Source organism: Salmo trutta, chromosome 17, assembly GCF_901001165.1.
Source record: "Salmo trutta chromosome 17, fSalTru1.1, whole genome shotgun sequence".
In the NCBI taxonomy this organism is placed as follows: domain Eukaryota; kingdom Metazoa; phylum Chordata; class Actinopteri; order Salmoniformes; family Salmonidae; genus Salmo; species Salmo trutta.
In genome coordinates this window covers 43,309,463-43,321,652 of record NC_042973.1, presented here as the reverse complement: position 1 = coordinate 43,321,652, position 12,190 = coordinate 43,309,463, and the positions used below count along the sequence as shown (strand labels likewise).

The window sequence follows — 12,190 nt, the reverse complement described above, 5'->3', positions numbered from 1 at the left end:
AACACATTACCTTTTTAATCGGCAGGTTTTGCATGGGTGTGGTTTTGGCTTGCCTGGTGACATCACCAAGCGGTATATTAGTTAATAAACTAATAACAAAGAGTTCCAAATCTCTCTGCCAGACAGTCCTAGCAAAATTTTAGCTTGAGAAATAGTTTTTTGCTAAAAAGCTACTTTTTCTTCTTTTTGATAATTTTAATGGAAAAGTAATATAGGAAGGTACTTAATTACCCAGCAATGATTTGATATTGGGCCTTTAAGACCAACTGAGGACAGGGGGAAGGAAGGCTGAGGATGCGTTGCTGTTTTAAACCACCAGAGGGCAGCAGTGTCATACACTGCAAGCCATAAGCATAGTTATTACAGGGCAATCTTATGTTAATAGTTAGATCAGAAGTCTTCCTCTTTAATACTTCCAACCTGAGAGCTGAACCTTGAGGCCGCAGCAGGCTGACGGGGGGGGGGGGGGGTGCTAAGGAGTGTTGAGAGGGTGCTTTCTCTGGAGGATTCTCAGGTTCCTTCGACTCTCTTTGATGCTGAAACCCAATCTGCCTGGCTCTCAGGTGGCCCCCTGCAGGCAGAGACTGGCTCTCGTTAAAAAAGCACCACCTTTGTGTTCCCACAGGATAGTGGATGTAATTAACATAGCTTAGCTTCAGTACTGGGGCCTATACCTGTGTTTTCACCGTTGTCAAGGCTACTGGTGTGTTGTGTGTGGGATGAATAGAGAGATGGGGGAGGCGTTCAGTACTGGGCCACAGTGGGCTGAGGTAATGCTTGGCCTGGTCCTCTTCTCCGCTCAGCCTTAGCTGTCTGTGGGGGCGGCAGGCAGGGTAGCGGTCATCCAAACCCTGCATGGGGCCGGTTCCCAGGGGCCCTGTACAGCACGGTACAGTCAGGAGACTGAAGGTCTGTGTCACTTCTGTTCTGTCAGGGCTGGAGCTATGCATTATGGAAAGGATAAGTTACCTTATAAAATAACAGGCAGATAAGTGGCTGTGACCCTATATATTAATCAAGTAATCTACAAACTATTCCAATGTTTGCTTTGGCTATAATTTGGAAGGTTTTTTGTATTTGTGGAATAATGTGTGTGTGTGTGTGTGTGTGTGTGTGTGTGTGTGTGTGTGTGTGTGTGTGTGTGTGTGTGTGCGCACGCGCATCTGACTGTATTTGCATATCCATGTGTACTGTGCACGGTTCCTATATTGACGGACATGTCTGTTTGGTTGTGTGTTGCAGGACTGTCTGAAGGAGTGTCAGGAGCAGATTGAGAGGGTCTTGGTGAGCAGCCTGCGCGAGGGGCGGCAGCAGCAACAGCAGCAGCAGCAGCAGCAGCAGCAGGTCCAGCGTGGCCCCAGCAGTAAGACCATGGACGAGCTGGATCAGTCCAGCACCCCAACGGATGTTCGCGACATCAACTTGTGAGCCTGTAAAGAGAAGCAGCGCATCCGGAATACGCATCAAATCAACATAAAAAACAACAAAAAACAAAAACAACAAAAACAAACTACCCCTTGAAATAAAATGCTTGCTAAAGTTTTTTAGAGATTTTTTTATTTTGTAATATAAAAACATGCGCCCATGTATTGTATGAAAGGAAAACTATTTTTAGATATAAAATAGATATACTTTAAAAGCTATGAATTGATATAAGGACGCTCTATGGTGCCTCAGATATACAGAAGGCAAGCCAATTATATGTTGCGTTCTGTTTTTGATTGTATAGTCATAATAAAGTTATATCGAATAAGACAACAATAGCTTAATAAGGAGTTCAAAAAATGTTTGGGGAGACCATTCGAGGCTTGCATATATGGGATCACAATCGGGGCAAGGTTTTTCTGTTTTGTTTAGTTAATTATTTTGGTTAATGTTGGTCTGCCGGAGATAGGAGCCCAATAAGGGCTCCGCTGACCGTGAATGGCAGGTCTCAACGTGGCATGGTTTGGCTGTGTGTTGGTGACGAGGGGAGCACTTTGCAGGAATTGCAGAGTGTTGTACTAAGAAAGAGACAAGTAGGGTCCATGGAACAGCCAAGTATATAATAGTGAATTACATTGTTATGATTATTATTATTAAGAAACGTATTTGTGAATGCAGAGTAATAGACGTCAATAAGCTCTTTATGTCAGGCTGATTGTTCGTGTGTGTATGTGTGTGTGTGTGTGTGTGTGTGTGTGTGTGTGTGTGTGTGTGTGTGTGTGTGTGTGTGTGTGTGTGTAAGTGTTATGGCTTAGCGCTTGAGTGGAAAGACTAGACTTGTGGTAGACTATGGAACAGGCAGAAGACTCATTCTCTGCAGGGCATCTATGTTATATCACTGCCTTAAGTTAATATGCGTTGTCGGCCGACAAAAAGCTGGGGGTCTGAGTCCACTTAGTGGGTGAGAGAGAGAGAGAGAGAGAGAGAGAGAGAGAGAGAGGGGCAGTTGTGTTCCCTCGTTTTTGTCTAGAGGAGTTTGGCAATGGACCATCTGCTTTCAGAAGTTTCATTCGAGGTGTTTGTGTTTTTCACTGCCAACATACCAATCAAATAGCGTTTGTATTTTTATGTTGTTGTTGAGTTTTTTTTTTTTGTTATGGAAGGAGCTTCATGCTGCTTAGCGTCAGCAGGGAGGAGTATGTCCCCCTCTTGGTGGTACATTAGTATCTCAGAGGAGAGGGGAGGCCTGTGGTCTGTGGTGGTTGTAGGGGGTTTGTGGGGGTGGACAGGTATAGATGGAAAGAAAGGGTTTATTGCAGTGCAGAAGCATGCTGCTGTGTAGAGGAAGGAGATGTAGTGGAGTTGCTGGAAGATACAGAGCCTAAAGGCCTCATGACATCTATCTGATTTCTGCGTTTTGGGCAGACTGAGGCCACGGGTGGCAAATTAGGATCAAAACCAGACTCATTATTTGAGAATGAACTTTCTGGGTTCATTAGAGGAGAGAAAAATGTATTGGAGCAGGGGAAGATTTGTGATCAATGCATCTGTAGTCCCTCATAGAGTTGTTTCAACGCGCCTGTGATTTCAACAGCAAAGCACTTTGAAAACACACTCCCCAATGGACAAATTAAATGGTTACGGTGTGGGGATCTATGGATGTTTTCTGTTTTCTTGTTAGCTTTTTCTTTGTAGGGCTGGTTTCCCACATTCAGATGTACCCACTTGGCAAGCAGGTGTCAAAATAATGCCTAACACCTTATGACATGAGGACATTCCGATCTAAAAACATTCCGAAATAAAGAAAAGTGCAAAGGGACGTCTGACCATGTTTCGTGTGTTTTAACAAATAACTAATGCCAATGCTAATTTAAAAAAACAAAAAAAATGCTACAGACAAGGCTAATGATTTTGTTTTTATTTGAGAAGTTATCACATTATAAAATATTTGTTCTACTTGAATATTCTATTTGATCTGCTTCACAACATCAACAAAAAGTCACATGGGTGGGAACTATACAGAAAACGTTACCATAGAACATCTGGTGTTCTGGGGGCAAATTAGGTTTTCTTTCAAAATGATGAAGCTGTTCTATGTTCAAAGCTACCTTATTGATGGTTTTGCTAGTATAGCCTGGCCTGTTGTCTTCGGTGATGCCCCTGTGTGGCTGTGCAGGCCTAACTGATGTCTGTGAACCCGTAGTGATAAAACTCTATGAAAGTTCTATCTCTGCGTGTACCCCTCTCGTCCAGTGAGATTTGCTGCTTCAGTCACTTCATTGGCATGGGGTTTGATCAGTCACCCAGACGTCAGAATTAGACTAATTCACTTCCAAGACTGACACAGGGTACATCGCCAGCACAAGGCAGCCTTGATCACGCAATATTCTCATTGCTACATTTAAAGGTGTATCAAGTTTTTGGTGTGGTTTTTTTTGTGTGTGTGTGTGTGTGTACGTTTGTTTGTGTTTGCATGTGTGGTAGGTATGAGGGGAAAATGAGGATTCAGTGTTTTAGCAGGCTACTCAAAAATCAATGTTTTTCAGGAAAACGTTTTCTAGAAACCAATCTTATAAAACAAGGCCATCTTCAACCTCTCACCAAAACTAGCCCCTGTTCATCATTGTCAAGGATGTCTGCCCTTTTTTTCTTCCTGCAAGCTCTATTTTGAGCATAGATTATGATTTGTTTGTTTTTACAAAGTAGTTGACTGTGTTAGGTTTGAATTTGTATTTAGACCCCCTTCAATTTGTGTTTTGTTTTATTTTATGGGGTGTCCAGACCCCCAAAAAGTTTGTAGAGCGTTTGTAAGGGGTTAGATACTGTATTCCAAAGTGAAGAGAGATGGAGGTGTGAAGACATCAAAGTGTCAATATTTTTTATTGAGTTATTATTATTGTCTTTTTGCGCTGCTAAAAGCTATGATTTTGTTTCATTCTTATATACAAAAAAAATTACATTACTTAGTTGTGATGTGTCACTTGAGTGTGCTGCTATTTTATAAACATTTGTATTATAATATAATTATTTTACTGCTTAAGAGATACATTCAGAATACTGAAGTAGATGGTAATAGAAGAACATGACACGAGTATTCGACTGGAAATGTTCTTTGTACAGTTTGCTTAGATAGCATGTTTCTTTTCCCTTTTTTATCTATTTTGCTCTACTTTCTCGGTCACATTGCGGTATCTCTATACCTCAGGTTTACTGGACAAAAAAAGAATATCTGAATACCTCACAACTCTACAGTTTTTAGGGAGCCTGGGAAGGGTAACAGTACAGTAGAAAGCACAGTAGTTGTGTCTGTTGTGAAATGTACTGACCTTGTTGAGTGGCAAGCATGCAAGGCTCCCACCTGGACTTAAACCCTAGTGGAGGGGGCACAACAACAAGTCAACACTTCCTCGCTCAGTTTAAGTTGATGGTGGTGCTAATTGTGAGACTCATGTGACATTCATTACAAAGACAAATGTGAAAATGTCTCAAATATCAAATACCACCTGGACCTGTGTGTTCCAGGTGGTCCTATTGTCTGGAAAACCAATACAAAATGGCTCAACCAATAAATCAAAAAAAGCTCACCACATACTGCATCTGACACGAGGAAGTGTTTTTCAACAGTGTGGATTTCCCTTTAGTTGTCCCCCTTCCACTAGAAGTTACATAATGTACCTCAGAAATGTCTGTTGCACAACCTCTGTTCAATAAACTTCTGCTTTAAAGAGTGTGACACCATACCAGTCCAATGTTATTCTAATTTCTGTTTTCTTTTTGTACATTATTATGGTTAGGGGAGCAGATTGTAGGATGTGGTTGTGTACATAAAGTGAGGTGAACACTAGAGGTTGCTGTAGTCATGAAGCCAAGAGGACCGGAGAGATGTTAAGTGGAGTGGAGCTGAGATTGTGGGGCGACTGATGATACTGCAGTCTGGTGAAGGGCAAAAAAAAAAGCAACAACGAATTAAAACAAAAGTTAAGAAGACGGACCCCCTGCTTGAATACCAACCAAAACTTGCTATTAAGAATGTGTTTATTTCTGTTGCCTCCCCTGTATGACGTCCTCTGAAGTGTAAACACACTAATCAGTCAGGTTTCAGGCAAGAGGGAGATTGGTGTCTGTCTGGGTTTGTCCTCTGACTCTGGGGCCCTAAGGCACTCTTATGCAGCTTCTTGTTGGGCTGTTTTTTTGGGGGACTGGATCATGTAGGCCTAGTAAGTGAATAAGTTGGTTTCAGAGTTAGCGTTGAATTCAGTATTGATAACTTCTGTTTATGATTAATCAGCTCTTTATTGGTCTGTCCGAAAGGATCCCTTAAAGTGTTAAGGATCAAGGCATGCTGTACAATCAATAAACTCACCATGAATTAAATATATTGTCTCTGCTCTTTTTATGGTTATGACAAATTGCTTTATTCTTTCACTTATAAAATCTTCTCTCACTCATAAAGTCTCTGAGGACCTTTATATTACAAACTGTTAGAAAGACAATAATATATGATATAGGCTACATTACTCATGGATTTTTTTTAAATATACATAATGTACAGACAAATTAGTTTTACTTCATTGGAAATTAAATACAATTTATACAATGCTAACTCACACTTTTTATATATTTCCTTGACTGCAGAGTGCATTCCCCGTAGACAATACCCTAAAGTAGCAGGTGTGAAAGAAATGCCTGGGCTGTGTTCCTTTCTTTCTGGTCCTGACGAGAAAAAAAACTTGTCAGGATGTTCTCTTCTGCACTGTTCAACCAATCCAGTAAATGTGGAGGAGGAGTTAAAATGGAGTGTTGACAAAGATATTTTATTATATTGACAAGACAGTCGAGTGTCCGCTCTAACAATTTAAATACACGTCCTTAAAGATGGAAGGCAGGCGGGAGGAGGCGAGAGGTGGGACCCTTCTAGCCAATGAAAGGGAAGATATGCGTGTGAACAATAGTCACAACTGCGATAAAAATGTGTTTTTTGACGAAATGCCACGTGTGTCCACTTATATCCAGCGGTGAAAGTAAAGCGGTACTCTCAGGTACAGAGCCGCGACAAAAGAAATAGATGGGACAAGACTGTAACTACCAATTGGATATCACGAAAATTTGGGAGAAAATGGGTTAAAAGTACACAAGAACAACAAATAGACCAACAAATAAAAAGGATTTAAAAAATAAATAAAAATACATGAGCATATCACAATAATACAAATAAATGTCAAGACAAATGTAGGCTATTACACCATTATTTATCATTATGTATGTCCAAGGCATGAAAAATGACGGAATGTACTTGAGAACGCGTGGTACTCCAAAATGCCATGTCGTTCGAGGATAACATAACATTTTTGCCAAGGCAGAGATGAGTGGCCGACACAGAGACGCACGTGGACAGCAGTGGACGCATACATTTTGACCAACTGACAATCGCCAAATGTCGTTACACTTTATGGTGTTTTGTGTAACAGATGTCACTTTCCATTCATCACTGCTTGGAGGCTGGAAATATGTTGCGAGCGGATGAACGTGCGCAGAAAGCCTAGTAAAGGAGCCCTTTGAAGTGATTTTTTGATAACATCATGATTGGTTGTGTTTATGCCACAATAAAAGCTCATTTATTTTAAAATGTAAATGACGAATCTTCAGGACTAGGCTCACAGTTGCTATTGAATTAATAGGGATTCTACATTGAAAAAAATATATAAACGCAACATGCAACAAAATTCTAAGATTTTACTGAGTTACAGTTCATATAAGGAAATCACTCAATTTAAATAAATAAATTAGGCCCTAATCTATGGATTTCACATGACTGGGAATACAGAAATGGATCTCTTGGTCACTGGTGTCGGTTACCACGCCGAAATACAGTCAGGTCAAGAGCCTGGTGAGGACGAAGAGCAGGCAGATGAGCTTCCCTGAAACGGTACATAAATTCTTCGGTTGTGCAAATCCACAGTTTCATCAGCTGTCCAGGTGGCTGGTCTCAGATGATCCCGCAGGTGAAGAAGCCTAATCTGGTCGTCCTGGGCTGGCGTGGTTACACGTGGTCTGCGGTTGTGAAGCCAGTTGGGTATACTGCCAAATTCTCTAAAACAACGTTGGATGTGGTTTATGGTAGAGAAATTAACATTAAATTCTCTAGCAACAGCTCAGGTGGACATTCCTGCAGTCAGCATACCAATTGCACCATCCCTCAAAACTTGAGACATCTATGGCATTGTGTTGTGTGACAAATCTGCACATTTTAGAGTGGCCTTTTATTGTCCCCAGCACAAGGTGCACCTGTGTAATGCTGTGTAACGCTGTTTAATCAGCTTCTTGATATGCCACACCTGTCAGGTGGATGGACTATCTTGGCAAAGGAGAAATACTAACAGGGATATAAACAAATTTGTTCACAACATTTGAGAGAAATAACCTTTTTGTTCACCTGGAAAATTTCTGGTATCTTTTATTTCAGCTCATGAAACATGGGACCAGCACTTTACATGTTGCGTTTATATTTGTATTCAGTATATACAGTACCAGTCAAAAGTTTGGATACACCTACTCATTCAAGGGTTTTTCTTTATTTTTACTATTTTCTACATTGTAGAATAATAGTGATGACATCAAAACTATGAAATAACACATATGGAATCATGTAGTAACCAAAAAAGTGTTAAACAAATCAAAATATATTTTAGATTTTAGAATCTTCAAAGTAGCCACCTTTTGCCTTGATGACAGCTTTGCACACTCTTGGCATTCTCTCAACCAGCTTCATGAGGTAGTCACCTGGAATGCTTTTCCAACAGTCTTGAAGGAGTTCCCCCATATGCTGACCACTTGTTGGCTGCTTTTCCTTCACTCTGCAGTCCAACTCATCCCAAACCATCTCAATTGGGTTGAGGTCGGGTGATTGTGGAGGCCAGATCATCTGACGCAGCACCATCACTCTCTTTTTTGATCAAATAGCCCTTACACAGCCTGGATGTGTGTTTTGGGTCATTGTCCAGTTAAAAAACAAATGATAGTCCCACTAAGTGCAAACCAGATGGGATGGCGTATCACTGCAGAATGCTGTGATATCCATACTGCTTAAGTGTGCCTTGAATTCTAAATACATTAAGACAGTGTCACCAGCAATGCACCCCCACACCATCACACCTCCTCCATTAGTCACGGTGGGAACCACACATGCGGAGATCATCCGTTCACCTACTCTGCATCTCAGAAAGACACTGGGTTGAAACTAAAAATCTCAAATTTGGACTCATCAGACCAAAGGACATATTTCCACTGGTCCACAGTTGATGTTGAGATGTGTCTGTTACTTGAATTCTGTAAAGCATTTCTTTGGCATGCAATCTAAGGTACAGTGAAATCTAATAAACTTATCCTCTGCAGAAGAGGTAACTCTGGGTTATCCTTTCTTGTGGCGGACCTCATGAGAGTTAGTTTTATCATAGCGCTTGATGGTTTTTGTGACTTGAAGAAACTTTCAACGTTTTTGACATTTTCCGGATTTACTGACTTTCATGTCTTAAAGTTATGATGGGCTGTCATTTCTCTTTGCTTATTTGAGCTGTTCATGCTATAATATGGACTTGGTCTTTTACCAGATAGTGCTATCTTCTGTATACCACCCCTACCATGCCACAACATAACTGGCTCAAACGCATTAAGAAGGAAAGAAATTCCACAAATTAACTTTTACCAAGGCACACCTGTTAATTGAAATGCATTCTAGGTGACTACCTCATGAAGCTGGTTGAGAGAATGCCAAGAGTGTGCAAAGCTGTCATCAAGGCAAAGGGTGGCTATTTGAAGAATCTCAAATATAAAACCTATTTTGATTTGTTTAACACTTTTTTGGTTACTACATGATCCGGCCATGATCAGGAGTCCCATAGGGTGAAGAACAATTGGCCCAACTTCGTCCTGGTTAGGGTTTGGCTGGTGTAGGTCATTGTAAATAAGAATTTGTTCTTAACTGAGTTGCCTAGTTAAATAAAGGTTAAATAAAATAACTAATTCCCTATGTGTTATTTCATTGTTTTGATGTCTTCACTATTATTCTACAATGTAGTAAATAGTAAAAATAAAGAAAAACCCTTGAATGAGTAGGTGTGTCCAAACTTTTGACTGGTACTGTATGTAATTCTATGATCAGGTCCATAGAAAAATGTGGCGCACGTGCTTGAGGTCCTATACCTGGAAGAAATAAAACCTACTTTCACCCCTATCAGTGCTTTTGTAACAACCTAATCATTACAAAACTTAAATTCGATCAAATAAGCCTCACATAGCAAATTAGCAATAAAAAATGTTGTTGACCAAACTTGACACTCATTGACCATACAAAAATTCCTGTCTTTGTGATATTATTTTCGTGGACAGATTTTGGGCGGAGTATACCCTCTCTCTTCGCCTCTTCCTCTCCGCTGTCACCTTGTTAACAGTGATGCCAACTTAGCAATTTTGATGCTAGATTTAACAACTTTTCAGACTACCATGACAACTTATTTTTCAAACAGCACCTAGCAACAAATTTAGCTACTTATAAAAAAAAATATTTGGAACTTTTAGCAACTTTTGAAAAGTGACTCAAACGCTAAAACGCACGCATTTTCCCTCTAAATGACACAAAACATTTTTTTTATCTGTCACACACTTAGTCACAATACACATGCCTGGCTGCAAAAGTGCATTGTGAGTGACGTCAGCAGCTGGCGCTCAGCTCGTGCACAGGCAGCAGCAGGACAGCAGCAATTTCAGCAAATTGCAAATCATTGATGGCTGACTGCAGCAGCAGTAGTATGCGTTTGACGAGACAAACCCAATGAATATAGTTGGTCACGAATGTTTGATCTTGAGCAGAACTTACAACATCAATTAACAAAATGTATGACATCAAAAAACATTGTGCTACAGCAAAACATATAAATAAATCAAAACCGTACAACTCTGCAATGCAGTCTACATTACCACAGTTGGTTAAGAAAGTGGATAACTGCAAAAGCGCAGAAGCTACTATGGCAATGGCCATTGCGGAGCATTGTTCGCTGCTAGCATGCAACCATTTAGGTATGGCTTGCAAATCTGCCTTTTCAGATTCTGTGGCAGCAACAAACTTCCAAATGCACCGCACCAAGTGCACAGAAAAGATTAGGGGAATACTGGCTCCTTATTTTCTCAAAAGGGTAACATCAGATGTGGGGGATGAGAAGTTCAGTCTCCTTTTGGATGAGTTCACTGATGTCAGTGTCTCGAAATTCCTGGGTGTGGTGATTAGGTATTTCAGTGCTAAAAAAACAACCGTTGTGTCCACATTTCTCGGGCTGGTTGAATTGGAGCGGGGCGATGCCAGATCAATAGCAAAGGCGGTAGTTGAGTTTCTTGAGAAGTGTAACCTTAAAAAAGAGAATCTTCAGTGTATTGGCACTGATAATGCGTCCGTGATGACTGGGGTGCACAACGGGGTGCACAAGATTTTAAAGGAAGAATGTGCATTGCCCAATTTGGTACTCATCCGCTGTGTGTGCCATTCTTTACAATTGGCTGTCAGTGCAGCATCCAAAGAAACCATCCCTGGGAGTGTTAAGGTCTTAATCAGGGAAACCTACAACTGGTTTTCGATTTCCCCAAAACTGCGCGAGGCGTACAAAGCAGTGTATGCCACAATTAATTGTGGCCAGAAACTCCTGCAAATCACCAAAGTGTGTGACACAAGTTGGCTATCGATTGAGCCTGCGGTAATTCGTATATTGAGCCAGTGGGAAGAACTGAAGCTCCACTTTGAGGTGACCAAGGCCAGTGAGCATTGCTACATGGCGGATGTGCTCCACTCCATGTACATGGACAAGACCAACAATGTCTACCTGACATTCTTGAAATCAACTCTGTCCGACATACAAGTTGCAGTGAAGTCATTTGAGGGAGAGCAAACAGATCCTGTCAAGCTTTTGGACAATCTGGTACACCTCTTAACATCAATTTGCAGCAGAGTAGTCAACCCTATGGCACAAATTGATGTCCTGAAGGATGCCATTGATGGACATCTCAGTCCATTACCATACCTTGGGTACCTTTTCGAGAGCACGGTGTACCAACTCAGTCTTGCGCCCGAGGACAAAAAGGTCATTCGGAGACGGTGCATTGTTGCTTTAAGCAAGGAGCTGCAAGCAAGGCTCCCAGACAACCTGGAAGCCTTGCGAAACATGGCTTTGTTCAGTGTTAAGGAAACCCTAAAGCATAATAAAGGCACCACTAAAATTATTAAAGTAGCTGAGCTACTGGGGTATAAGCCCCAAACAATTGATAAAATTGTTTCCCAATGGAGAAACATCCATCTGTTTAGGTGAGACTCAACTGAAAATACAGTCGAGTTTTGGAGTGAAGTGAATTTACTACACAGACTCTTCCGGGTCAAATCCATTTGAAGAACTGTGCAAAGCTGCACTCGCTGCCCTCTCCTTGCCACACTCAAATGCAGAGGTTGAACGGCTGCTCAGCCAAATGAGTGTGGTCAAGTCAAAGTTAAGAAATAGAATGTCACTGCACACTCTCAACTCCATACTCCTGGTGCGGTATGGACTGAAGCTGGCTGGTGATATCTGTTACCAGCATAAACTACCAAGTGAAGTTCTGCAGCAGTTTGGCACCATAGCAGCATACAGCTTTAAGGCCGCTCCATCCTCTTCTGCTGGTTCCAGCTCTGTGACCATGCAGTTTGACAGTGAAGATGAAGAGGATTTCCTTGCCAATCTATGATTCATCA

At 41.2% G+C, this 12,190-nt stretch overlaps 1 protein-coding gene across 2 annotated transcripts in view; it reads left to right on the top strand.

Annotated features, from left to right (window-relative positions):
* LOC115152238 (G1/S-specific cyclin-D2) overlaps positions 1–5,799 on the top strand; it is a 218,028-nt gene extending 212,229 nt beyond the window's left edge. For both annotated transcript variants that reach the window (XM_029696885.1, XM_029696884.1), the window contains one exon: positions 1,243–5,799. In XM_029696885.1, the coding sequence (XP_029552745.1) occupies positions 1,243–1,428 (186 nt within the window). In that variant the 3' untranslated portion in view covers positions 1,429–5,799. The remainder of the gene's footprint in view (positions 1–1,242) is intronic.
* Positions 5,800–12,190: the final 6,391 nt, after the last annotated feature.